Below are 24,320 nucleotides of genomic sequence, written 5' to 3'. Positions count from 1 at the left end.
CCACCCAACCAGCCGCCGCCGCGGGGGTCACGTGGTGGAGAGGGAGGGAGGGGGTTGGCGCGGGGGGTGCCGGGAGAGGGGCGGCGGCGGGCCAAGATGGCGGGGTGCGGCGGGGGGTTGTGCTGCTGCTGCTGCCCGCGCTGCTGTGGGGAGAGGGAGAGCCGCACCCCTGAGGAGCTGGTACGGCCGCTGCCCCCTCCCCGGAGTCTGTGGGGCTCCCCGCTTCGGCCGCTGGTGCCGCAGCCATCGCTGTCCCGGTCCCCCAAAGCACCGTTGTTGTCGGTTGGCCCCCGCTCCTGTCAGGCCTGGTGCCTGAGGCGGTGCCGCGCCTCCTGCCCGCCTCAGGGCTCGTCCTGCCCGGCCCGGCACCGCTCCTGCTGGGGGACAGGGTGCCGGGGCAGTGCCCAGCTGCTCAGGGCGGGGTGATGCTGCTCGTGCAAGTATTTTGTCCTGTACTCCCTTGTTGGTGTGAAGGAAGGGGGGACAGGGGTTTGGCACGCTGCTTTACCTCCCCACGGCAGCCCTTCGCAGCGTAGTAACGTAATATATTCGCGCTGAAGGGCAAGCTTTAAGGTAAGGCCCAACATACAGTCACCCCCATGTAAGTGGTGGTCTGGTAACTCATGCTCCAACTTTATAAGTATCAGTGGGGTAAGCCTTCCCTGATTTTGGCTTTGCTACCAGTGTTCATGAGCACCAGTGTATGCGTTTGTTCCCCTGATGTTTTCTCATTCCCATGTTCTTTGTTTTGTAGACGATCCTAGGAGAAACTCATGAAGAGGAAGATGAGATCCTTCCACGCAAAGACTATGAGGTGGGAAGTTAACTGATACCAGCTTATGGAACTAAAGGGGAGAGAGCTACAGACAGGTTTTTATCTGCTTTAATTTAAAGGGGGTAGGCACTCAACTTGCATCACTGTAGCTAGGTTGAATTGACACCAACAGAAATACCAGGAGCTGCTGTGCTTGCAAAGACCTGTTGCTCATCGTTTGATGCAGCATTTGTAGATTAATGCCCAGTGCTCTGAGTAGAGTTTAAATGTTTGCTGCCCAAGTCAGACTCCTATTGAGAAAATGCATTTTCTGAATCTGTTATGTTGCTCCCCTGTTTTAATGTGACTTTACTGGCTCTTGTGGTCTTATGTCATCATGACCGTAAAAAAGCATCTGTAACTAGTCGGTCACTGTTGCTTTACTGCTGTCTGTGGTGTCATGCTGGCTCAAAGCAGATCTTATCTATCACATCCTGATTCTTACAGAAGACTTAATTTTTATGTGCCTGTGTGGTGGCCCAGAGCTTTTCAGAGCAGTTGCTCTCAGCATGGGTGTCACCAAGCTGTTGCTGTTTACTGTAACATCAACCTGTTACTGTTCAGCTTGAAAAGGGGAAGCTGATGTGGGTAAAAGCTAACAGCACTTTGTGCTTACAGTGGGACAGTTATTACTTTTAATTTTCTCCTGTGGTAAGGTTAAGAACTGGTGCTGTCTGTCTAGAAAGGAACTTGTTTCTAGTGTTCCTGCTGTAGTGAAGAATTAGATTTTGTGTTATCCCCTGTCAAATTGGCCATGTTTTAAGTCTAAATCCGTATCTTGTGACTTTAACTTAAAGTTGTATTAATCACTGGTTTAGTTCTCTCTCATCTTTGGCAGTGATTTTGGTCTGTTCTTTCACTTCCCAATTCTCCGACTCTGCCTCTACTGGAAATACTTAAATGAAGTTGTTTACGGTAGTTTTTCTCCTACAATTGTTTGCCAAACCTGCTGTGTGGTTGTAATGATTTCTGTAATCTTTAACAAGGCCTTCTGTCCATAGCATTTTGCACAATCTGTAGCAGGTGATTCTCATTGACCTTTTGGCATTCTTCCAGAGCTTGGATTATGATCGCTGTATCAATGACCCATACCTGGAAGTTTTGGAGAGCATGGACAACAAGGTAAGATTTTTTTTTTTCTTTCAGTAGCTTGAGAGCTAAAGCTGTAGAAATACCTTCCACTATGGGAAGTTTGTTTTTTTTTTCTTCTTTATGGTAGAATTTCTCTCATTTTCTTGATGAAAAGAGTAAAAATAAGCGTAGAGATTGTAGCTCCTAGCATCTGTTCTGTACCTCACTTTCAAAGTGAATGAGGTGTTAAGCGCTTCCATCTCTCTGTTTTCAGTTTGCTGTTGTCACTATCTTCTGTTAATTTATCACTATAGCTGCAATTTACCTTTGGGGCCAAATCCACCTTTGTCTGGTTTCTATTTGTATGTCGCTTTGACTTGGCTTCTTAAAAATCCTGTTCTTACACAGAAAGCACGGAAATATGAAGCAGTGAAATGGGTGATGGTTTTCGCCATTGGAGTCTGCACAGGACTAGTAAGTGTCATGCTGTTTAGGGAATGAAGACACTTCAGGACACTAGGCAGGAATAATTTAGAAGTCAACAGCAAAAGAGAAAAGAGGAGATACCATTCACTGTCATGAAGTCAAGAGCTTAGGAGTTGGAGGGGGCTTTGGGGAATTACAGCATGTTGCAGGTAGATGATTTTCTGAGAAGACTTTTTGCTTTCTTTTCACATCTTGCTGTGTTTTCTGTGTAAAGTATTCTGGCAAATTCTTTAATTCTGTGTACAGGAAAACTTGTCCAAAGTTAACGTTAATCAAACAGGATGCCAGTTTATAGTTGAGCTTTATTTGTTACATTTGGCAATACTTTCTTCACTGTACATGCTTGAAAACTAGCTTTGCTGGCTGTATGCCTCAGTTAAAGTTAGCTTTTTTTGGTACCCTGAAGTATGTTGTTGGTGTTTAAAAAAAAAAAAACAACAAAAAAACTACCATTTGAATATTCTGAAGTATATCTGTTCAGGAATAATTCTGGGATGGATCTGTCCAAGGGAGAACAAGGGAGGCAGAAAATCTGAGCTTTGTAAGCTACTTTATTCGGAACAATGCTTTTGCTTTCCTTATCCTTTGTCCTCCCTCATGCGTACTCGTGGTAGGGCTTGCTACAAAGTGGTCTTTGGTACATGTATGTAGTAGTTTCTGATGACAGGTCTGTCTTTTTTTTCATAGGTGGGCCTCTTTGTGGATTTCTTCGTGCGACTCTTTACCCAGCTCAAGTTCCGGGTAGTACAAAGCTGTATCTTTTACTTAGCATGTGGTGTCCTGGTAGACTTGAGTGACCTTTTTCTTTCTGTTGCTCAGAACAGCTGACTCGTAGATGTCTGCTGTCACTCACATTGTTTTCAACTTGCTTATGTAATTCAGCTCTCGAAACCAAGGAAGTGGTTCGAATATCAATATATGGGCAAAGGCTAATTCCTAAAAGAATGAGTGGTTTCTCTTCCTTGTACGTTAACTCTGAGCTCTAAAAAGGAGACCTGTCTTCTTGATGGGTTGTCATCTGTCCTGCCTGGAGTAGAAAGCACAAATTTGGCTCCTGATGCCAGTGGGACCCCCAGAGAGTACAAAATGATTGTGTTGGTGGGAGAACATTGTTGCTTTCCTTGACCTCTCTGCAGCAGTGGAAGAATGCACAGAGAAAGGCTGTCTTGCCCTGTCTTTGCTGGAGCTGCTGGGGTTCAACCTGACCTTTGTTTTTCTCGCAAGTCTTCTGGTCCTCATCCAAGTAAGATTTAAGTTCACTGCTGCTCTTCACAAGCTTCATTTGCTTTCATGTGGTCCTGGACATGAAGTTTCCTTCTCGTCCATAGCACTTACTGCCTGAAGGCATCGTACCAACTTCAGAGTGCTAACTGATTTAGCTAAACAGTGTGTCTCATTCCCTTGCTGTGCTCTCTGACCGAGATATTGTCAGCCTGCTATGGAGTCAATGCAACACAGTGTCAGTGTTTTCCTTTCTGCAGCCTGTGGCAGCTGGATCAGGAATTCCTGAAATTAAGTGCTACCTCAATGGGGTAAAAGTTCCAGGGGTTGTGCGGCTCCGGACAGTGGTGTGCAAAGCTATGGGAGTGCTCTTCAGCGTGGCAGGAGGTAAGAAGTGCTGCAGTGTCTTCATTTCTTTGGGGTAAGGAATCACCGAAGGGGGAGAAATGAAGGGGAAGGGCATGGAAAGTTTCTCTTTCGTTCCAGTGAAATCATTTTGGGCTGGAGAGCAGGGTGTGAACCTTGGATACATACAGGGAGTAGAAAAGCAGATAAGACAGAAGGACTGGGACTATCAGGGGAACAAATATCTTTTCTAAGTGGTCTAGTCAGAAGTGGCTCTTCATGGCTCAGTCCAAGAAGGAGACCTGAGAATTATCGAGAACGCATTATGTAGAATGACCTGAAGGCTGTGTTGTAGCCAGAAGGGCATGGTAACCTGGAGAGTTCAGAGTCCTTGAAACAACAGTTTTTGAATATTTCCACCCACTTGGAGTGCAAAGTCTGTGCAAGTCTGTTCACAAACATCTGGGAGGGACACGGGCCAGCAGCTCCCTTCACCTTGAGAGGAGAGGGCATAGCTGCCTGAACTCAGCTGAGGTTTTGGAAGCTACCGACATACATTTATGGCCTGGTACAGGGAGGTCATGCTATGCCATGGGAGTGGTGAGCTGATCTCTTCTGCCATCGTCAGCAGGGGAAAGGGTGGGGAGCATGCTGTCTCATCAGTCCTGTTTTTCCAGGTCTTTTTGTTGGGAAGGAGGGTCCAATGATCCACAGTGGTGCTGTCGTAGGTGCAGGTTTGCCACAGGTTAGTGCTGGCCTGGGTTACTGAGATGGGTGAGCTGTGGAGGCCATTTATCCTTTTCCTGACTGAAATGCAGCGTTGCATTGGGTTTCCTCTTGGCCACAGTGGTGAGCACCATGCCTTTGCTTGACTACCAGCCTTGGTCTCCCACGGATGCCTTCTTGTAGATCACTTTGTTGCTAGAGGATTACAGAGTGTTGGTATGTCTGTGCTAAGTGAGGCCGAAAAGAAAATGATTCTGATCTCCAGGAGAGTGTTTGCTACTCTCCCACTGAGGTGGGAGTAGAGCTAAACATCTCTTGTAAGCCAAGAGCAAACTCTGCAGGGGATTGTGTAGAGACCAGCAGTTCACACCCCTGCTTTGTAAGAGTACTGTGAGGAGAAAGTTTCCTTCTCCCATGTTTCTAAAGCTTTGCTTTCTGTATAGTTCCAGAGCATCTCTTTGAGGAAGATCCAGTTTAACTTCCCATATTTCCGCAGTGACAGGTACTGTATCCAGGAGTGGGAGGAAAAGGGGGAGAGGGTGGTGAATGAGAGGAGGAGGGTGGCTGCCTGGGATGAATCAGGTGGGTTTTTTTTTTTCAGTTTCTGTCTAGTACCCTGCAGTCTCATTCTGTAGGAGGACAGCACTGGGATACATAACTTGATTCTTCCATGCTACTCTTAAGGAATCCCAGCTCTGGTCTCCATGTTCATCAATGTTCTCTTGTACTGCTCAGCAAATCTCTACCCATTTAAAACTTTTAATCTGAATGGTTAAAAAGGTTTCTTGTTGGTAACAAGCTCAGTTATGCACCCTGTATGAACAAAATAGGCTCCAGAGAAGGCTGGTCCACCTGCAAGTGAACAAGAGCTTGCCCTTCCATCTCTAGAATTCTTTCAAGTGATGCTGGAGCACTGTGGTTTGGGGTGTTTACTGGTGTACTTTGCAGTCACATCCTGTCACAGTGCTTTGCCCTGTACTGGTGCTCTGGAGAGAGCATATGCTGCTGCAACAACTTACTGAAAAAATGATGTCTGCAGTGGCCAGTTCTTCTCGTAGTTGTCACTCGTGTATCTGTGGGATATATCAATGAACGGAAACAGTCCCTTGCTTTCTAGAATCTAAGCATGTTCACAACTCTGTGATAAACTGACATTGCTTTCCTCTTCAGGGATAAAAGGGACTTTGTATCTGCTGGAGCTGCTGCAGGGGTTGCAGCTGCCTTCGGAGCCCCAATTGGGGGTACTCTTTTCAGCTTGGAAGAAGGTTCCTCCTTCTGGAATCAGGGACTTACATGGAAAGTGGTAAGTAATGACTTCATCTAGTTCTGTTTCTCTTTGAGCTGCACCTTGGGGAAGGCTGATCTGTGAGGGCATTTGCATTATCCTGTATCTCCTGCCCTGTCATGGTAGGGAAGAGATTGCCTTCTTTATCAGTGCCCCGGGATTACTACAGATCAAGAGCAGAGATTAATCTGGTACTATCTAGAACTGCCAGATAACTCTGTAGGTAGCAGATTTAGTGTAGCTGAGAGGAAAGGTTTTTGTACCTGGACCTTTGCAGCCCAGTTCTTTGGGAGCAGACAGAGTTAAGCAGGTGCTGGATTTCTTTCTGCTGTCCTCTGCCTTGGGGAGCTGTATTGCAGCAATACCCTGTGCCTTCTAGTTACAGATTTCTCTGCCTCATGCTTACTTTCATGATGTCTATGGTTTTTTGATGAATGTATCACACCTCATGATGCTTTTGGCATTTCTCATACCAAATGACATGTTGATGGGATTCATCTAGTCTACTCTTTCACAGCAGGGGTGGAATGAGCGAGGGGTTTGCCAAAATCGTAATGCTCTCTGAGCCAATGAAGGCTTCAATTACGACTCCAAACAAGCTGTGTTAGTGCCTTGTAATTGGTTTCTAACTACAAATTAGCATCTGTGACAAAAAAAAATCACTGCAGGAATTACTGGGTGAAATTCCTAACTCTTTTTGTGAGGGAAGCCAGATCAGATACGGTAGTACATTTTGGCCCTGCTGTCTTCTGCAGAAGGGAGTGGGCACTAAACCTCAGTAGGACCGTTTTCATAAAGCTTAATGTTCTATAAGCTTGATGTTTGTTGTCATAAATGCTTTGATCACATTGAACCGTAAGTCTTAATGAAGAGCTAACTGTCAGTCTTAATTTTGGGAGTTTTTATTTCTTCTATTTTTCAACTTCCTTAGCTTTTCTGTTCCATGGCTGCCACCTTCACCCTGAATTTCTTCCGCTCTGGGATTCAGTTTGGAAGCTGGGGATCTTTCCAGCTCCCTGGGCTGCTCAACTTTGGGGAGTTCAAGGTAAGATTTAGTGCTATTATTTTTCCCCCTCCAGTCTCTTGTCAGTTCAGTGTTTCTTTCTTTTTTTTTTTTTTTTTTTTTTTTTTTGTGGTTACATGCTTGTATTTGCATAGTTCGTGTTTAGCAGGAACACGCTGTTAGCTTATGACAGTGTTATTCTGCTATGGTCGTTGCTGCCGAAAGTCTCCTGCTGTCAAGGCAGAAGTGTTGGTGGGAAATTCCAATGACTAATGCTTTCCTTACGTTTTTCTGCATGTAGTGCTCTGAGTCTGATAAGAAATGTCACCTCTGGACAGCTGTGGACTTGGGGTTCTTCATTCTGATGGGGATCGTTGGAGGCCTTCTTGGAGCCACTTTCAACTGCTTAAACAAGAGGCTCGCCAAGTATCGCATGCGAAATGTGCATCCCAAACCAAAGCTGGTCAGGTATTTGTGCTTTTGTGAGTTTGTGCAGGTGTATCTGATCTGTGTTCAGTGTCCCAGTACAGATGCATTGATCTAGAAGACCAGTGGGAGGGGCTGGTGGAAAACCTGTTCCTATTTGTTACTGAAATCAAAAATGAAGCATCCATGGAACTTAAGTGAACACCAGATACCAGATGTTACAACCTCTCTACATTTTTGTAATTACTATGGTGGTGTAAGGAAAGCTGTAGCCCTCTTACAACGGCTGTGAAAGGGGCTCTTTATCATAGTGGCTACAGCTGAGCAAACTGGAGCTTCGTCTCCATGCAGGATTTTTGTCTTGTCCAAACAGATGTGGAAAGAATAGCTGAATCCAGCTTTTTTACATTATTATTATCTCGGATAATTAAGTCCACAACTGAGCTCTGTGGTATTTAGAGAATTGCCATGTAATTCTGGAAAATAATGTCTGGTGTAGACAGAATTCCTAAATAAGAAGCTCATTAAAAAAAAAAAAGTATTTCAGTAGCTAGAAAAGAAATATGAAAGCCTATGCATCAGGCTGTCCAGTTCTGTCTAGACAAGAGAATTTTTTACCCTGTAAAAATATAGAGAACATTGTTTCCATGTGAACAGTCTCACCACCAAACCCTCCCCTTTGGGTTTTTATATGTGACTGTGTTCTGAGAGCAGAAGTATTGCCATTTGGGGGCAGGCAATGAAAAAAGGAAGTTTAACTTAATCCTGGCAACCAAGCCATAATTCAGCTTGACTTGCAGGCTCCCCTGCTTCAGATATTAAGCTGCTGTGGCTGCTTCTTCCTGCAACCATTTCAAAGTTGTGAAGAGCCTGGACTGGGTTACAGGTCTGAGTGCAGTTTCAGTGTATGGTTTCTGCTGTGTGTTTGCAGAGTCCTGGAGAGCCTGCTGGTGTCGCTGACTACCACGGTCGTGGTCTTTGTAGCCTCCATGATTCTGGGGGAGTGCCGGCAGATGTCTTCCACCAGTCACAGTGGCAATGACACTTTGAGTGTGCAGGTGAGGAACATTCCATGAAGATTGTAGGCCTCCTTCACATTGTTCCTCCCTTCACAGTAGCACAGGCAGGTAACGAGCCTTGAGGGAATGTAGTACCTACAGAGAACTTGAGTTAAAACCTATGGACAGTTGTAGGACCTTAAAGTAACAGAGAAAGCTGTGCTTTGTGCTTTTGTAGTTTGACAAAGCAGCTCAGGTTGTGAATCAAGGAGCCTACTGTCTGCAGGCCTAACGTCTGCTATTGATATTTTGGTCTAAACATGTCAAACTGTGGGTGGACACCGTATACAGAAGGGTTACACCCGTTCTGCACAAAGGCTAACATAGCAGGGAGTGGTTTTTAACTGTTCGTGTTCTTTGTGTCCTGCATCAGGGTATGTCAGAGGATGTGAATTCAAGCATCAAAACTTTTTTCTGCCCAAATGAAACCTACAATGACATGGCCACGCTATTCTTCAACCCTCAGGAGTCAGCTATCCTGCAGCTCTTCCACCAAGATGGTGAGTAGCTAGCAGACAGCGCCTCATGCTGTCCTCAGGCTTCAGAGCTTCATCTTGCTTGAAACAGTTTTGTTAAGTGGACCACAAAGCTAACAGCCTCTTCAAGCCTTTATGGCTCAAGAGGACTGCTGGTACAACAGCTTAACATCCCCTCTCTGGGAAGAAAGGCCTGCTTTTCCTTTTTTTCCACTTACTCAATGTTTTCATGTGTGTTTGGACTGGAAGACTGTTTTGAGATGGGTGTGCTGTGAGCTGAAGGGTGGATGGTGTGAGACTTACCATCTGTCCAGCAGGCCTTTTCCCCTCTAGTCATGATTCTTCTTGTGTTACAGGTACTTTCAGCCCAGTCACACTCTCCTTGTTCTTCCTTCTCTATTTCTTACTTTCCTGCTGGACATACGGGATCTCTGTGCCCAGTGGTCTCTTTGTGCCATCACTGCTTTGTGGGGCTGCCTTCGGACGCCTGGTCGCCAACCTCCTCAAAAGGTGCATTGAGTGTGTGTGAGAGATGTGCTGCAAATGCATGCTGACCTCTCAGTCAGGTTATTCTAATCTCGGGGCTCTGTCTTGCCCTAGTTACATCGGCCTGGATCACATCTACTCAGGAACCTTTGCACTGATTGGAGCAGCAGCATTCCTGGGAGGAGTGGTCCGGATGACAATTAGCCTGACTGTCATCCTAATTGAATCCACCAATGAGATCACCTATGGGCTCCCGATAATGATCACCCTCATGGTGAGTGCAGGGTCTTGGCTCTAGTTTCTTGAACATGTACTAGCTGTGAATCTCTTCCTGTCAGGGCAGTGATGAGCCAAGGAGTCTTGTATTTGGATTAGCAACTCAGTACACCCTGTTTTTTTCTGCAGGTAGCCAAATGGACAGGAGACTTTTTCAACAAAGGCATCTATGACATCCATGTGAACTTGCGAGGAGTACCTCTCCTGGAGTGGGAAACAGAGGTGGAAATGGATAAGTAAGGCTGCTCCTCTTGGCAGGACTGTGGGTTAGAGTTTGTCAGTGGGGTTCTTGGCTCAGAAAGGAATGTTGTAATGGGGGGATGATGATTCATGTCCAGTGAACCAGTCTGCACCAGCTGCTGTGAGAAGAGCTGGAAGTCGTACATCAGGCCTGCAGCAGGAAAGAGGTGCCTGAAGCCCTTGCTGGGGAGGAGAGGACAGGTGGAGATCTGAGAAACAAATTTGTGAGGCTTGGGAAGAAGCTTGACATGAAGCATGGAGCAATCTTGGATTTCTATGTTTCCTCAGACTACGAGCCAGTGACATCATGGAACCCAACCTGACTTATGTCTACCCCCACACCCGTATTCAGTCCCTTGTTAGCATCTTGCGCACAACAGTTCATCATGCCTTCCCTGTCGTGACTGAGAACCGGGGCAATGAGAGGGAGTTCATGAAGGGAAATCAGCTGATAAGTAACAACATCAAATTCAAGGTAAGAAGTTGATTTTTCAGTAAGTTGAAAGGGTAAAGAGCTTGGTTGTGCAGGAAGAAGGTCCCTTCCTTTATTATCATAGAATCATTTAGATTGGAAAAGACCTTTAAAAATCATCTAATCCAACCTTTAACCTGTACTGACAATTTTAGTATTGTCAATGCAGGATTCAGATCAGACATGAGCAATTACTAAAATACAGTTATTTAGTTAATTACTAAAATGCAATTTCAGTCCATTCTCCTGGTTGGCAAAGGCAGAACAGTGCTCTGCATTAGTATAGAAGCAAAACTGAACAGGACTTCAAGTAACCAGTTTAGGATAGAGGTGGAAAAAATTTGGATTCAGCACTGAAGTACTGAACCCACCCTTGCAATCAAGAATGCCTAATTGCTTCTCTTCTTCACGGGAGGGGGTACTGGGGAGAATACTTTAACTTCCTGGGAAACTTGAAATTTAAGGTTGGAATGAACCACGTGTTTGTGGCATTACCTGTGCTCTAACAAAAAGGGTGCCTGACTTCCTAAATTGCAGGTTTCCTGCCAAAAGAGTGTACAGTCCCACTGGCTATTCTTACAACTACTGTGACAGCACTAAAGAACACTTTATCTGGTGATAGAAAGCTATAAAAAATATTTTATAGTTAGTTACTCTTTGATAATTGTTGACCTGCTAAGTGGGTATCTGAAAATTGTATCCAGAAATCTAGCATTCTCACCCGAGCTGGAGAGCAGCGCAAACGGAGTCAGTCCATGAAGTCCTACCCTTCAAGTGAGTTGCGTAACATGTGTGACGAGCACATAACAACGGAGGAGCCACCGGAGAAGGAGGATTTGCTACAACAGATGCTAGAGAGAAGGTGAGATACTTGTAGGAACAAAGGTAGGAAAAAAAGATATTTCTTAACATCAGGATGTGTTGTGATGCTTCATACAGTCCCTGTTATTTCATATTCAGGAGGAAACAGTATGAGTATCCATGGTATCAGAAGTAACTTGTCAGGACCTCTCAGACAGTGCTCAGACCCACACCTGTGCCTGAGTCCCGAGCTAATGACTTGATGACTCAATTGTTAAATTTCCATCAAACGCCTGCCCAAAAATATTTCCCGGAGAGGATAGAATACCTGGAGAAATTACTTGTCTTTAGAAATTAATGCCCTCTTGTACACAAAAACCCGAGGGCTCTGCAAAGCTCACTCTTACAAGAGAAGATATAATGACCTGTTACCATACTACTTGATAACCATCTTTCTGGTAACTGGACTGAGTCATAGACTTTTACTGCAGTTGTTTCATGCAAAAGCCCAGTGTAGTTAATCAGTTTCTGACCGACTGAGTGTGACACGTACAGGTGAAGTTATGACCTGACACTATCACATGCTTCAGATGTTACTAGAATCGGTAATTTTGAACTGAAAATTGCTTCAGTAGCAAGTGATCTGAAACTGAAAGTTAGGAGACTGTCTCCATTTTACTGCTTGTTTAATGGCACTTGACTATAATGGCACTTAACTGTTCTATGGTAGTTTGCTTGGAGAAAAGACTTCTTACTCTCTAGAAAGAATCCCAGCAATATTCTAGAGAAGGTTGCAAAGAGATGAAATAGCTGTTGGTTTGGAGGCTGGTGTGTGTGTCTCGTTAGGTTCAAGTGACTTACAATATGTATTCAATCTGTTGCAGATACACGCCTTACCCCAATCTGTACCCTGACCAGTCTCCCAGTGAGGAGTGGACCATGGAGGAACGCTTCAGACCTCTGACCTTCCATGGCCTGATCTTGCGCTCGCAGCTGGTCACGCTCCTTGTCAGGGGGGTTTGTTACTCCGAGAGCCAGTCAGTAAGTCTGCTTCATCCGGAGTTGTAGCAGACATCTCCACCCTGTGAGCTAAGCAAGTTGGGGATGATATTTATAAGCTGCCATGAAGAATTCACCTATTTTTCCGTTTTAAGGAATGCATCTCTGCTTTCAAAGCTGAAGGCAGGTAACGTGAATTCTCCCTTGCAGCTCTAGAAGAAAGAGAATGGAATTTCCGTTTAAGCAGCCCAAGGAAAAGTGAACAGCTACTGTATTTGGGGAAAAATATTAACAACCATCACAATCTGCATAAAAATGCAATCAGAACTGGAGAATGGAGGGCAAATCTTAAATACAAACAGGCAAACTGGTGGCATATACATGTACTTTGTGTTCTTAATGCCACATGCCAAGGTCTTAGGAGATTGGCAGCTGTATTGCTAAGATCAGTATGAGCTTTTGTGTTTGAGGCCCAGCTTCCACAGAGCTATTTTGTTGCTGCTTTCCAGTGCTGAGTATAGGTATTTCAGAGGTTGGAGAGTATATCCATATATCTCTGAGCTAAATGCTTGTATGGGCTTTTACTTCCATTGCTGAATTCTGAACAGAGATGTTAAGAATGCCTTTAGAGAAGTTTTGTGTGGGTGTGGGGGAAGGCAGTCTGGGTAAGCACAGGGCGTTGGGAGGCATCATTTGCTGTGCTTGCAGACTGTGGCCTCTCATGGAAGGCAACACGCTGATTTGGTGGCATTTGTTTTAATTTCAGAGTGCAAGTCAGCCTCGTCTATCCCATGCAGAGATGTCAGAGGATTACCCTCGCTATCCAGACATCCATGACCTGGACCTCACGTTGCTGAACCCTCGTATGATAGTGGTAAGAGATGCACTGTGATGTGATAGTAAGACTCTCTACCTGTCTACTTCAGTTTCCTTCTAGATTAGATTTCTGCCTGAGGGTGAATGGACTGGCAAACTTCCGGTATTTATTAGGAGTTCTCAACATTTCAGTGAGTTGGGGCAGCTGTAGCAATTGCTTGTTAGTGATTCTTGGAACTACTGAAAATGCCTCTTGTAAATAACATCATTATTTCTTCTTTCTTAGGATGTCACCCCATACATGAACCCATCGCCCTTTGCTGTCTCTCCAAACACTCACGTGTCGCAAGTCTTTAACCTGTTCAGGACAATGGGACTCAGACATCTACCAGTTGTGAATGCAGTTGGAGAGGTGAGTCCTTATCTCAGTTTTGTCCTAGCTGAGCAAGGAAGCAGATGTGTTTTTTGCAATGCTTTCCCCTTTGAGAGAGTTGAGATCTGTTTTAACATCAAACAGATATGTTTTAATGGGATCAGAATGTGGTCTTCAGGCTTTGAAGCATTGTTGATTTCTGTGACCTCATTACCATCCTTAGTGTCCAAGTCTGCTCCCTGCTTTCACCCCAAAGAACAGGACACACAGTCTGTCTCCTTTCTCAGGTTGTCAGCATGTGGAAGCTGTTACTGTCTTGTACCTTTTCAGAGTCCTTGAGCTCATCAGAGGTCACTAATCTGGCTTCCCCTCTGACAGCTTTGAGGCCAAGAGCAGAATTTTCTGAACGTTGGGCAGGAGGTTTTTCTTTTGGACAGAAACTTGCATTCTGTTCTTACTCATAGGAGTAGAAAAATAAAGAAGCTTTTGAAGGGTTTACGCTTGATTTGCTGTACTTATCTCTTTGCCATCTACAGTGCTCAGAAATAGTCAGTAGGTGTCAGTAACTTCCTATCAGCATCATGAGAAGCTTTCCTTAAGCCTGAACAAGGAAGCAAAATCCAAGATGATGATAATAGCCTGAACTGGTCTTTCCTTATGAGACATCAGTGCTTTTTTCTTTTTTTGCCTCTAGATGTTCCTAACAGTAGGTGTGTGCTGGGAGAGTGGGGTGTCTGTTCTGGTGAAACCACGCACGTCTCTTAGTGGCACATCTATTATACTGACATTTCATTTTTTTTTCCTTTTTTCTTCCTCTTTAAGATTGTTGGGATAATCACTCGGCACAACCTGACCCACGAATTTCTGCAGGCAAGACTGAGACAACACTATCAGACCATTTGATGCCCCTGCCCCACTGCTGGTGTGGCTACCTCCCTCTTCCAAGCCTGCACATGCGCTCGCATTCTGTTTGGACCCCACAAGGCCCAAGACTTGCCGTTTGGCTTCTCACACGCATATCAAGCCTGGGGAGCTGGAAAACATCTTGCTAGCCAGAGAATTAGAGGAGCTGCCTGAGCCTGGAGCTGTTGACTGGTCTCAGGCACTTGGTTTGATCACTCTTGATCCAGGTTTTATTTTTTTTCCTGTGCGCCCAGCCTTTCATGAGATGTTGTCTTGACATTATACATTCAGCTTTTTGTTTTTTGAGGCTTGGACAAAAGAACCATCTAGCTCCACTGTGTCCTGTGCAGAGAACTGCAGCATCTTTTCCCTGTCTACCTGTGCGTTTCTTTTCCTCTTCATCCCTTGTTCCTGCAACTGTTGCCTTACTTGTGTGAGAGGGGGGTTGCTGTCAAGGCAGAGAGGAGATAATGAAGTTTGCAGTTATCAGATAGCTGCTTTGCAGGATGGCTTTTCTCAAAAGTGTTATAAAAAGCCAGTTCTTTGGAAATGCACATCTCTTTGTGGGTGTTCCCAGTTGCCCATATTTTTTCACTCTGACTTTTCTTTTTTTCCTTATTTTTCTACTCCTTACATGGGAGTGTCCTTGCTGTGACATTTTTGACAACAGCTGACTTCTGAGAGCATCTCAGAGAATCAGTTCTGAACAGTTCAACTGCATTTACTGTTTGGATTATAAATGTTCAGTACTTTTGCAGAGCATCTCAGAAAAGGAGGCTTTCTTTTTCCCTGTTAGCTGTTACTCTTATCTCCCTGCAAGAGACTCTACTAAGGTACTCTACTTGTGGTACTCTGCTTTGTCACTACCTGTATTTATAGGCATGGTGTCCTTTCCAGCTATGGCTATAGACCAGGAAACCCCACTTCCTCAGAGCACAGAGAACTTTTGATTTCTGGAGGCAGTTATAACTGATGCCGTGTCTCTGGGTTTCGTTGAGTTCTCTCTGTGTTGTGAGGAGCTGGCGGGACTTTAGGTTGCCATACAGGAAGGATACTTAGAGCTAGCAACTAGCAGGCAGGATTATACTGCAGGTTGATACGTGGGGCTGTCTGGCTTTAAAAACTCTAGGATAATGTTTGCAGCTGCACAGCCAAATGTCTAAGGGTAAAATGAGCACTTAGGAGCCAGTTGCAGCCAGCTCACTGCTTTAACAGGTACCATCCTGGCCAGCACCTGTATTGTTCCAGCAGGCACCTGCCTTTGTGAGTTTTGCATACAGATAACCCTGAGTGGGAAGTCAGCATTGTGCCTCTGGGGACTGTGGAGCTGATTGGCTTGATAAAGCACAGAGCATTCTCTCAGCCAAGAGACTGGGCTAAGTAACATGGGGAATGTATCCCAGGAAAGCTTCTGCACAGCCTCCAAGCACTCCTGTTAACCTCTTAACCTGTTGTCTGCCATAAGGAGCTAGCTAGATGAGAACTGTGGCAGAAGGAAATCAGACACTGTTCCATTTCCTGAAATCAGGAACTCACCTGTGTTGAAAACTATCCTGAATAACACTGGCAGAGTTGTGCTCTCTCCTTGCATGTCAAAACACTTCTTCTGTTAGAGCAGCCTTTGTGGAAGCTGACTCTTTCAGGGCAGTGCTTTGCAAGCCACTGGCACCTGCTGCAGTTCGGGCTAGGAGGTTTTGTGGCTAGGGCACCAGCCATAGTCTTGAGTAGGGCTCTTTAAGTCACAGGAGCTCTTTAAGCATTCATGTAGCCTTTGCAGTCCAGGTAGTTGTGGGACAGATGTGTTCTCTGGCTGTGCTTGCAGTAAACACAGATGAGTCACAGGATGCTCTTGATTTCTGTCCTGCAGATGAGAGAAAACTTGGTCTTAAAAGCAGTTCCTGAGGCAAAATTCTAGGGTGGAATTGATCCTTGTCATACAGGGCATAACACATCTCAGCTGGAAAGTTTTTTAGCAAAGCTGTTCATAAGCACTTAGTTGTTTTTTTTTTATTATTATTTTTATTCCTCTCCATTGATATCTGGAGGCCTTGTTTTTTCTTTCAGTGTTCTTTCTCTCCGGCCTTCTTACAAAGAGAGGAATGGTGGATCTTTGCTTTCAGGAATGGAGGTTACAGCATTTCCACAAAGGACAGAATGGGCTGTGGTACGTGCAGTAGCAGTTGTTGCAAGGGAAGCTGGATCCTTTGTTAGCCATGGCGAGTGTCCATTGGGTAGTATCCAGGGCTTCTTGGGAAAGGACCTATGCTAAAGAGCAGGGAACACAATTAATTCTTTTTCTTACTGTGGAGCTAGCAACAACAGCTCTTGTCTCTGCCACTAAAGTTGTTTTGCTGGCTTCTGAATATCTTAGTTCCGTTTCAGGTAAGGCATGCAAGCTCTTAAACTTTCTAGAGTAAAACAAAGGTGTTTTCCTACATCTAGTACCCACCTTGTGCCTTTCAACCTGAACTCCTTAGCTGGGCCAGATGTAGCGTTTTTCCTAGAGCACACAAGTCAGCATTGGCCTCTGCTTTTGACTTGCAAATTGTTTCCCAGGTAGGGTAAGGACATTTTCTCTGGATAGTCTGTGTAGTTAGTTTCTAAATGCCTCTGTTCCCTGAGCACTGGTTGTGCACTGAGCTGCCCCAAGGAACTTCTAGCACTCCTTTATACTCCCTGAAGCTGGACTGTGTGTTTGAAATATGCTTCTGGTAACCTATCTTTCATTCAAAGGATTTGTGCTCTTGGGCAGTTACAAATTACAAGAATTCTGTTCTGGGATTTCACACCCTTCTAGTGTGGAAATAGCAATCCCATACTGTCAGAAAACCTCTGAAGAGTGCCCTCTCTCTGTGGTAAATCCTTTTCCTATTGCTTATGTTGAGTGACTGCATGTGGAAGGTTCCTTCAGTCCATGCACCTGAACCTGAGGTCCTTAGATTGTTGCCTTGAGCCAGTCATCTCTTGTTTTATTTGTGAACATGAGCTGCAGCAGTATATTTTGCTGTAGAATGTCTTACCCTTGCTGCTAAGGCCTGTAGTTAGGTGATCCAGGCCAGACAGACAGAAAAATCTTGCTAAACTTTGAGCTCCAGCTGTGTTTCCCTGTGAGAGTCAGCTGTCAGCACTGTCTGCTCTGCCTGTGCATCTGTCTTACTCAGAACTTTCAGCTGGAAAACACGCCTGCTTCACTCTGTCAGTAAAGAAGTTTCAACGAGTGGTGGGGTTGGACCCTGTCAGCCTTTTTAAAGGGAAATCTGAGTGTGCAGTCACCAGTTATGTAGTTTGCAGAAAGGAAGTTGCAAGTTCTTGTGACGTCTGGAGATGCAGCGTTTCACCTCTGACTGTAGACTGCTGCAAAGAGCCTGAGTTGAATTAGTCCTGTTCTCACGCTTTGGTCACTAAATTCCTTTCTAACAACGTGCTAGCTGCTTTTGTTCTGGCTACTTAGTGGTTTACCAAGAAACCCTTAGCATAGGTGCCTATAACCTTTTACTCAGAGCAACACTAAAGGAATACATGTAGTAACCAAGAACTGGATTAGTACTGATGGCAGAAGTTCGGGGCAATATGGGGCACTCTCCCCGCCTCATGTTTTCCTGTGCAGTGTTAATTATGCAGTTTTGAATTAACTTACTGTGAGCCATTCCAATGGTAGCAACTTACCTTTCCATTTGTTTTTTTTGCACTGTTTTTGTTACAAAATGATGTAAGCTAATTCCACAATGTATATAAACTGTATTTTTTTTAAATTTGTATGAACATATTTTTATTTGAACTATGGCACTTGGGAAGTATTCATGTAACCATAACATGTCCGAGAGTAAAATGTTTGTGTGTCTCCTTCAGCACTTCAAGGCCTCGTGATGTTTCTAGTGTTTTATTTTTTGTCCTTTACTGTAATAAAACTGGTAGAACATTTCAATATTCAGGAACATTATTTGGGATAGATGAGTAGTTGCTATTTATAAGCTGTCTGGATCTGACAGTTTCACAGGAGGTGCCCTGAGGCTGGACAGAAATAGGAGTTGTTACAAACCTGTAGGCTGCAACCACTCTAGCTCCATGTTCTCTCACAACAAAAGGAAGGAATTAACAAATGTGTGATAAGGAGTTGAACTGTGCACACTGTGCTAGAGGTGACTGCTGCTTTTCTTATCTGGGAACTCTTGCTTTCTACCCTCCTGTAAGTTAATGAAAGACATTTAGAGTGTAGTGTTGCACCTCTTGTTTTACAGGTGATTTCTCCAAATGTGAAAAGTCTTCACTTCATCTTTAGCCCTTGTTTAGTTTGTGGCTATACAGAAAACCTGTGACGATTTTTGATCTTTCATCAAATTTGTGCATAAGTACAGCCTTTGAGCACAGTATTTGGCCCAAAAGCTCACCATCATCCCATGCTTGTTTTTCTTCATCAGGTAGCTGTGCTGTGCAGGCTGCACGTAGCAGCTCTCTGATGTACTCTCAAAGTCAGCCAGCAGCTCGTTTGGCTCCTGCCATCAGTCCCCTGTTTGGTGTGTGTGTAATGACACAGAGGGAGGGCCTGAAATTGATAAAAGCATCTGTTGGGAGGATATGGCAGAAAATCTGTGGGTGGGAGCAAAATAAGAAGCAACATAGTCTGCTTAATTAAGCTGTCCTCCTAGCAAGGAATCAGTAGAAGAGAGTCAGCAGGAGAGTAAGTGGGGGAACTCTGCTTCAGCTCTGCTACTGTCTTTAGTCCTAAATAGAGTAATGTAGGAGGAAGTGAGAGCAGTTAATTTTTTAAAACCAAGGCACATCAACTGCTGCTTTGGAGTAACAGTAAATAAAGGAGGCCAATAGACTGTTTTGTCTTTCTCCCTCAACTTTCACACAAAAAAAGGGAGGTGTCTGGCACATTTATGCTTAAAGCAAAGTGCTTCATGTTTAGATTAAAACCCCTTTCTACTGAGGTTTATAGGCTCATAAATCCAACCATGTGTTGTGACCCCAGTACTTGTAAGCTGTATTTAACAGGAGAATTTAGTGTTCAGTTGAAATTTTCTTCTGCTTTGCTGACAGAATACAAGCCACCAGCTTCAGGTTGTGTATGCACGTCCAGGTGTGTATCACGCAGCACCCACAGGAAGAAACAGTATGACTGCCCCAGGCTTTCATTGCACGTATGCATTTGATGAGATAACGAAGTTCTCTTCTTGTCCAAGGTGCTGAAATGCTTTTCAGCAGCAGCGAGAGACACTCAGCTGCTTTAACATCCACTGTAGGTTTTGAATTGCTGTGTGGGAAGTAGTTTGTTCACAGCTGGAAGGGAGGTGGCAGCGAGGCTTTCCTACCTTCTTCATCTGGGAAGTGAAGGAGGAGAAGTTTCAATGGGGTTTAGAGGTCACTATTTAAAATTAGATAAGCTGTCCTTTTTCCAAGGCTGTTTCAAAACTTCATGGAAAGGAAAAAACAAACATGAGTAACTCTATGGGCTGTGTGTAGTTTATTGCACATTTTACTCATCTTTGAGCAGCTAGGAGCCAAGAGACTGAAACCCATTTATACCAGTCTGTGGAGAACACACAAAGTAATGTTATGCTGAGGTATGCTGAAGAGCTCACAGCTCTAACAGGAAAGACAAGACAACCTTGAGAGCCTTGCTGCTTGTATTAGAGAATAACTCGGTGAGATGCCCAACTTTACATGCTGATTTTATTTACATGCTGATTTTACCTTCCTTTTGTTTCTTCCTAGTTCCTGCTAGTAGATCTCACTTGAACTGCCTCCTCTGTACCTTGACTCTTAAAAGTTTCTACTCTCAACTGTGCTTCTGTTTCTGTGCAGGATTCTGCTGGTTTTCCAAAAGAACAGTCAGGATATAGGAAGGGAAGATAAGGGAAGATCCTACAAATCTTTCTTCCTTCCTTTCCTTCTCACATAAGAGCCCAAATTCTGATTACAGCTTTAAGCTTCTTTTTTTTCTTTGTTCGTGAAAGCATGTCAGAATCTGCTCCTAGGAAAACAAAATACAGACATGATACAACTCGTGTTCATAAAGGGCCAGCTGTACTACTGAGATGGAACTGATGTGCCTGTGACTCTTCATGCTAGGAACAGCAGTTGTGCTACTGATCCATTTTGTTCAGGTGGGTTGACAGGAAGGGAGGCCTCAGATATTGCAAGCAATCAGTAAAGGGAACAGAGATCATGGCAGCTTCTGGTCCAGCAGTGAGGCACAAGAGCTTGAAGAACGAAGCCCACTGCATTCTGTCACTTGCTCTGATAAAGGATTGGAGATTGGAGTCAGCAGAAGATTCCCTTTTGAAGTTGCTTGTCACTAGCAGCTGTCATTGGCGTGGCAATGGTTCAGCCCCAGCAGAGAATGACAGCACAGGGACACTCTTGACTTGTTTTGAGAGGCTTCACAGTTGAAAGGTGTGAGAGAAGCACTAGAAAAGATCCCCTGTCCTTTCTCTCCCAGCAATGCCGCTGACTCTTGCTTCTTCACTGGGGAAATTACAAGACAGGCATTGGACAACTGGGTGCCAGCTGTCTGATGGAGCTGTACCTCTGGGGAAGTGTGCAAGAGACCCAGGGAAGGGTTGCTCTCATCTCAGCAGAATCGTCAACAAGCTTTCTGTTACTGTGGTAGTAACTTCGGGCATGGTGCCATCGTACTGTCAGCTGTAAGGAACTGCTGCCGGGGATGACTGGGGTGCACTCATCAGCAGGTGTCAATCGGCAAAGAGGTCTTTGGGGGTAAGCTTCAGTGGATATAAATCAAGCAAGCTGGATAGGGCCAGATTGTTATGGAAATTGGCACAACTCCACTCGTCCCTGCAGCAGCTGAGGATATGCACTGTATACTTCACGTACGATTTCTTACGAACACAAAGCAGTGGTGACAGCTCCTCTCGGCATTTTTGGTTGCAGGCCGGGGTTTTGGTGATGTTCAGTGAAACATTTTGTGTATCAGGAGGCTGGAAAGGGATAGTGCAGCCTCTGAGAGAGAGAAAGAAACTCTCAAATCTGATTTGCAGCAACAGAAAACCTGCAGGCCAACTGGGCTACTCTTCCAAATGAGGTTCATGTCCTGCAGTGAGTATGAAGCATACCGGTGTAATTACTGTATTTCCAAGTTCAAAGGAAGGAAAGCTGCTGAATTATGCACTACCAGTCCGGGTTATTGCCTGAAGCTATTAGGAAGCAAGGATGGGAGTCTGGCGTCGCAGGAGGTGGCAAATGTCATCGGAGCCCAGCAGAAGGCATGAGGTTGGTGTCTCTCTGATCTCCCTGGGATGTTTCTTCTTTCGCACAAGAAGTGTGATAGCACTGGGGCACGTCCTGGGTGCTGTGCTGGGGGGGTTGGTTAGGGTTTATAAAACACTCAGATACCTGACAGTGTGGAGGAGGGCAGGATTTCAGAACTCTGTCCCGTGGTCAGTGCTGAATAGTTGCTGGTAATGTAACTGCCGTTATCTGGGTTTGACATCAGCTCTTTGTAGCAATAGCTTTGTCCCAGAGGCATCCTGTTTCTGAATTGTTTACAATTACAAGCTACATTGATTCTCTGTCGCAGGTCTGACGCATAGCACAGTTGCTAAAGCTGTGCTCTGAAGTGCTGGTGTGGCTGTGTGGCCACCAGTCTCTTTCCTGTGCTACTATTGACACGCACTGCAAACCTTGCCTTCCCTTAGGGGGAGTTTCTTTAGAAGATTTGCAATGGTCCTGGATAGGTGTGAAGTCTTAGCAGGAATGCATTAATCTGCAGTTCATGTTCTCACAACAGCCTGATACTGCTTATTTCTTCTCCAGTCTGGTTCCCCCTTTTCCTCCAAAAATTCCTTCAGGATTAATTTCCGCAATTTATAGGCAGCAAAGGCAGCTCCACCATAAATCCAAAGGAAGCTGCCTCACATTTCCATGTGGGTCTGTGCAGGACTGGCTGCTGCTGGCAGAGAGCATGCCCTAGTTAGAGGGAATGCCCGCATCCCTTCATGGCTAGCATGTGCAGCTGTGTGAATCTGTTGCAGTGAAAAAAGCAGAAGAAACCAAATGCCATGAGGTATCTGCTTCTATCTGCATGAAGGGGAAAGACTGCAGCGTGGCTTTAGCACCTCGTGTGTACGTATGGGACAACGGGACCCTCCTCTGAGTGCCTGAGCCATGAACACAGGTCCAGGTTGCTGCGAAGTGAGGCAGAGCACGAGCACTTGATGCATCTCACCCTGCTGTAAGTGCTTGTGCCTCGGTCCTTCCCCTGCTGCAGACGTCAGCCTGCTGACCTGTTCTGTGACCCAGCTGATAAATGAATTCACACGCTAGCTTGTTCCAGGACCTTCCATTCCTGCACACACGGACTGAAATTCCTCACCTCACTGAAGGCAAGTTCCCAGCTGAGCCTTTTGGGTCTCCGTAGGCACCCTCCTGGCCAGAGTCTTTCTGTACCCTCTTCAGAAAGCAACCAATACACCTCCAGAGAGGAGTTCAGCTTTCAGGCATCCTTGCTCTCTCCCCAAACAGCGGGCTGCTTTTGTCTTGTGCTTGTTTGGGACCGCCTGTTCGTTCCCTAGTCTCTTTCCTGCCCCCTCTGACCCAGCTCTCACAGCACCAGAGACTCACAGCACTTTACTCATCCCTGGGGGTGGTTCCTCTCTGCCCGTAGAGCTTATCAGTGCTAAGTTTCCCTCATTCAGCTCTTCCAAGTGCTCTTTTCCGTGTGCAGTCCTACTCTGACCTGGCAGCGAGATTTCCCTGGGGGAGGTTTACAGCTCAGTGTGTTTATGGGAGCAGCAGTAAAAATCCGGCCACAGAGATGCTTTTTTCCTAGATTGCCTGCCCTCAATTAGGTTCTCCCAGACTGTAGGGTCTATTAACATGCTGTCTGCAAGCCAATACAGACTTGTTCCACCAGGAACTGGCTTGTTGTCAGTACTGGACCCACCTGGCTTCGGGTCAGGCAGCGCCAACTCTTCTTGCCATTTTTAGCACGTTCCACTGAACCCATTAGTGTTTTGTGCCCCGGGGGGCTGACAGGGAGGGATAATTTACAGGGTCTTGCTGTGTCTGTGCCAGTTTTGCTCAGCTAGCTAAAATTCAGCTCCAGCAAGGGCTCTTAGTGTTAGAACATGAGGGTTGGTTGTAGGGCATGGGGAGCCCAGTGGAGGGATCCACCTGTGTTCCCATTAGCAGCAGCAGGAAGAAAGGGGCTGCAGGGCTGCGTTTGGAAAGCCTATTTGAAGGAACAAAGCTGTGTTGTCCTCACAATAGCTCCCAAAAGCTGTTTACCAGCTGGAAGGCCCTTGATTTATAAAACCACCTCTGAGTAAATGCAAAGTCACTGTAGCTTTTTTCTACAGAGCTGTTTTGTGGTTGCTGCTGGGAGCCTTGATCTGGGAACCAGTTCTGCTAGAGAAACCCCTCTGGATGCTATTGCACGGAGTATTTTATCTTTGGCTGGTGCTGGCCAGAAGGAGATGTTCCGATGTTGGAGTGGAGCAAAATGATTCCCTCAGGCAAGTTTCTGCTCTTCTTGCCTCGGAAGAATCACGAGGGCCGGCACGGCAGGCAGCATCAGGTGCCTCTTGGAGGCCTTGTCAGCAGCACGCAGAGTGCCTGGGAGGGCAGCTTGTCAGAATGCCATGTGTGGCATAAGGCTTTTAAAGGGGTTCAGCAGCCTTAGCTGTAAACGCTGTGTGCAGGAGTGGTGTGCCACTCAGCACCCCATCCTACAGTGTCGCTGTAGCTGGGGTTTCTGAGAGCCGTTGTCAGCAATTTGTGTGTCTCTGGCACCTCTGCCTGCCTGTGGCCTGCCTCAAATATCATTCCTGTCCCTACAGATCCCTTCCATGGGGGTGTGTGTGTGATCACAGGACAGTTGCACACAGCCTGGGCTCAGTGCTGTTGCTGCAGCTGACCAAGGGAACCCAAGCGATTTAGTCCTTGGGATGCCAGCTGGATGTGGTCTTGGAGACATAACCCTATGGGGGGAGAAGAGGAGTGGCAGGGAAATGGGGTTCAGGCCAAATTCAGACCATAGGTATGAGATTCAGCTAAAAAGGTTTAAATGAGATCTCTAT

General features: G+C 45.5%; 1 protein-coding gene across 2 annotated transcripts; it reads left to right on the top strand.

Moving 5' to 3' along the window:
* Positions 1 to 36: 36 nt before the first annotated feature.
* On the top strand, positions 37 to 18,214 carry CLCN6 (chloride voltage-gated channel 6). Of its 2 annotated transcripts, XM_068658197.1 has the most exons (23): positions 37 to 180; positions 755 to 814; positions 1,871 to 1,936; positions 2,294 to 2,359; positions 3,059 to 3,125; positions 3,508 to 3,614; positions 3,853 to 3,979; positions 4,615 to 4,682; positions 5,107 to 5,165; positions 5,834 to 5,966; positions 6,880 to 6,993; positions 7,253 to 7,419; positions 8,309 to 8,435; positions 8,809 to 8,935; positions 9,268 to 9,421; positions 9,512 to 9,671; positions 9,803 to 9,909; positions 10,202 to 10,388; positions 11,090 to 11,247; positions 12,071 to 12,227; positions 12,952 to 13,059; positions 13,288 to 13,413; positions 14,197 to 18,214. In XM_068658197.1, exons 1-23 carry the CDS (start codon positions 97 to 99, stop codon positions 14,275 to 14,277), a joined length of 2,610 nt encoding a protein of 869 aa, XP_068514298.1. In that variant the 5' UTR covers positions 37 to 96; the 3' UTR covers positions 14,278 to 18,214. The 2 variants fall into 2 exon arrangements, with proteins under 2 accessions (XP_068514298.1, XP_068514299.1); XM_068658198.1 differs by lacking the exon at positions 2,294 to 2,359.
* Positions 18,215 to 24,320: the final 6,106 nt, after the last annotated feature.

This window comes from Anas acuta, chromosome 22, assembly GCF_963932015.1.
Source record: "Anas acuta chromosome 22, bAnaAcu1.1, whole genome shotgun sequence".
In the NCBI taxonomy this organism is placed as follows: Eukaryota; Metazoa; Chordata; class Aves; order Anseriformes; family Anatidae; genus Anas; species Anas acuta.
Note: the sequence above shows the minus strand (reverse complement) of the source record. Positions and strands in the feature narration are given on the sequence as shown.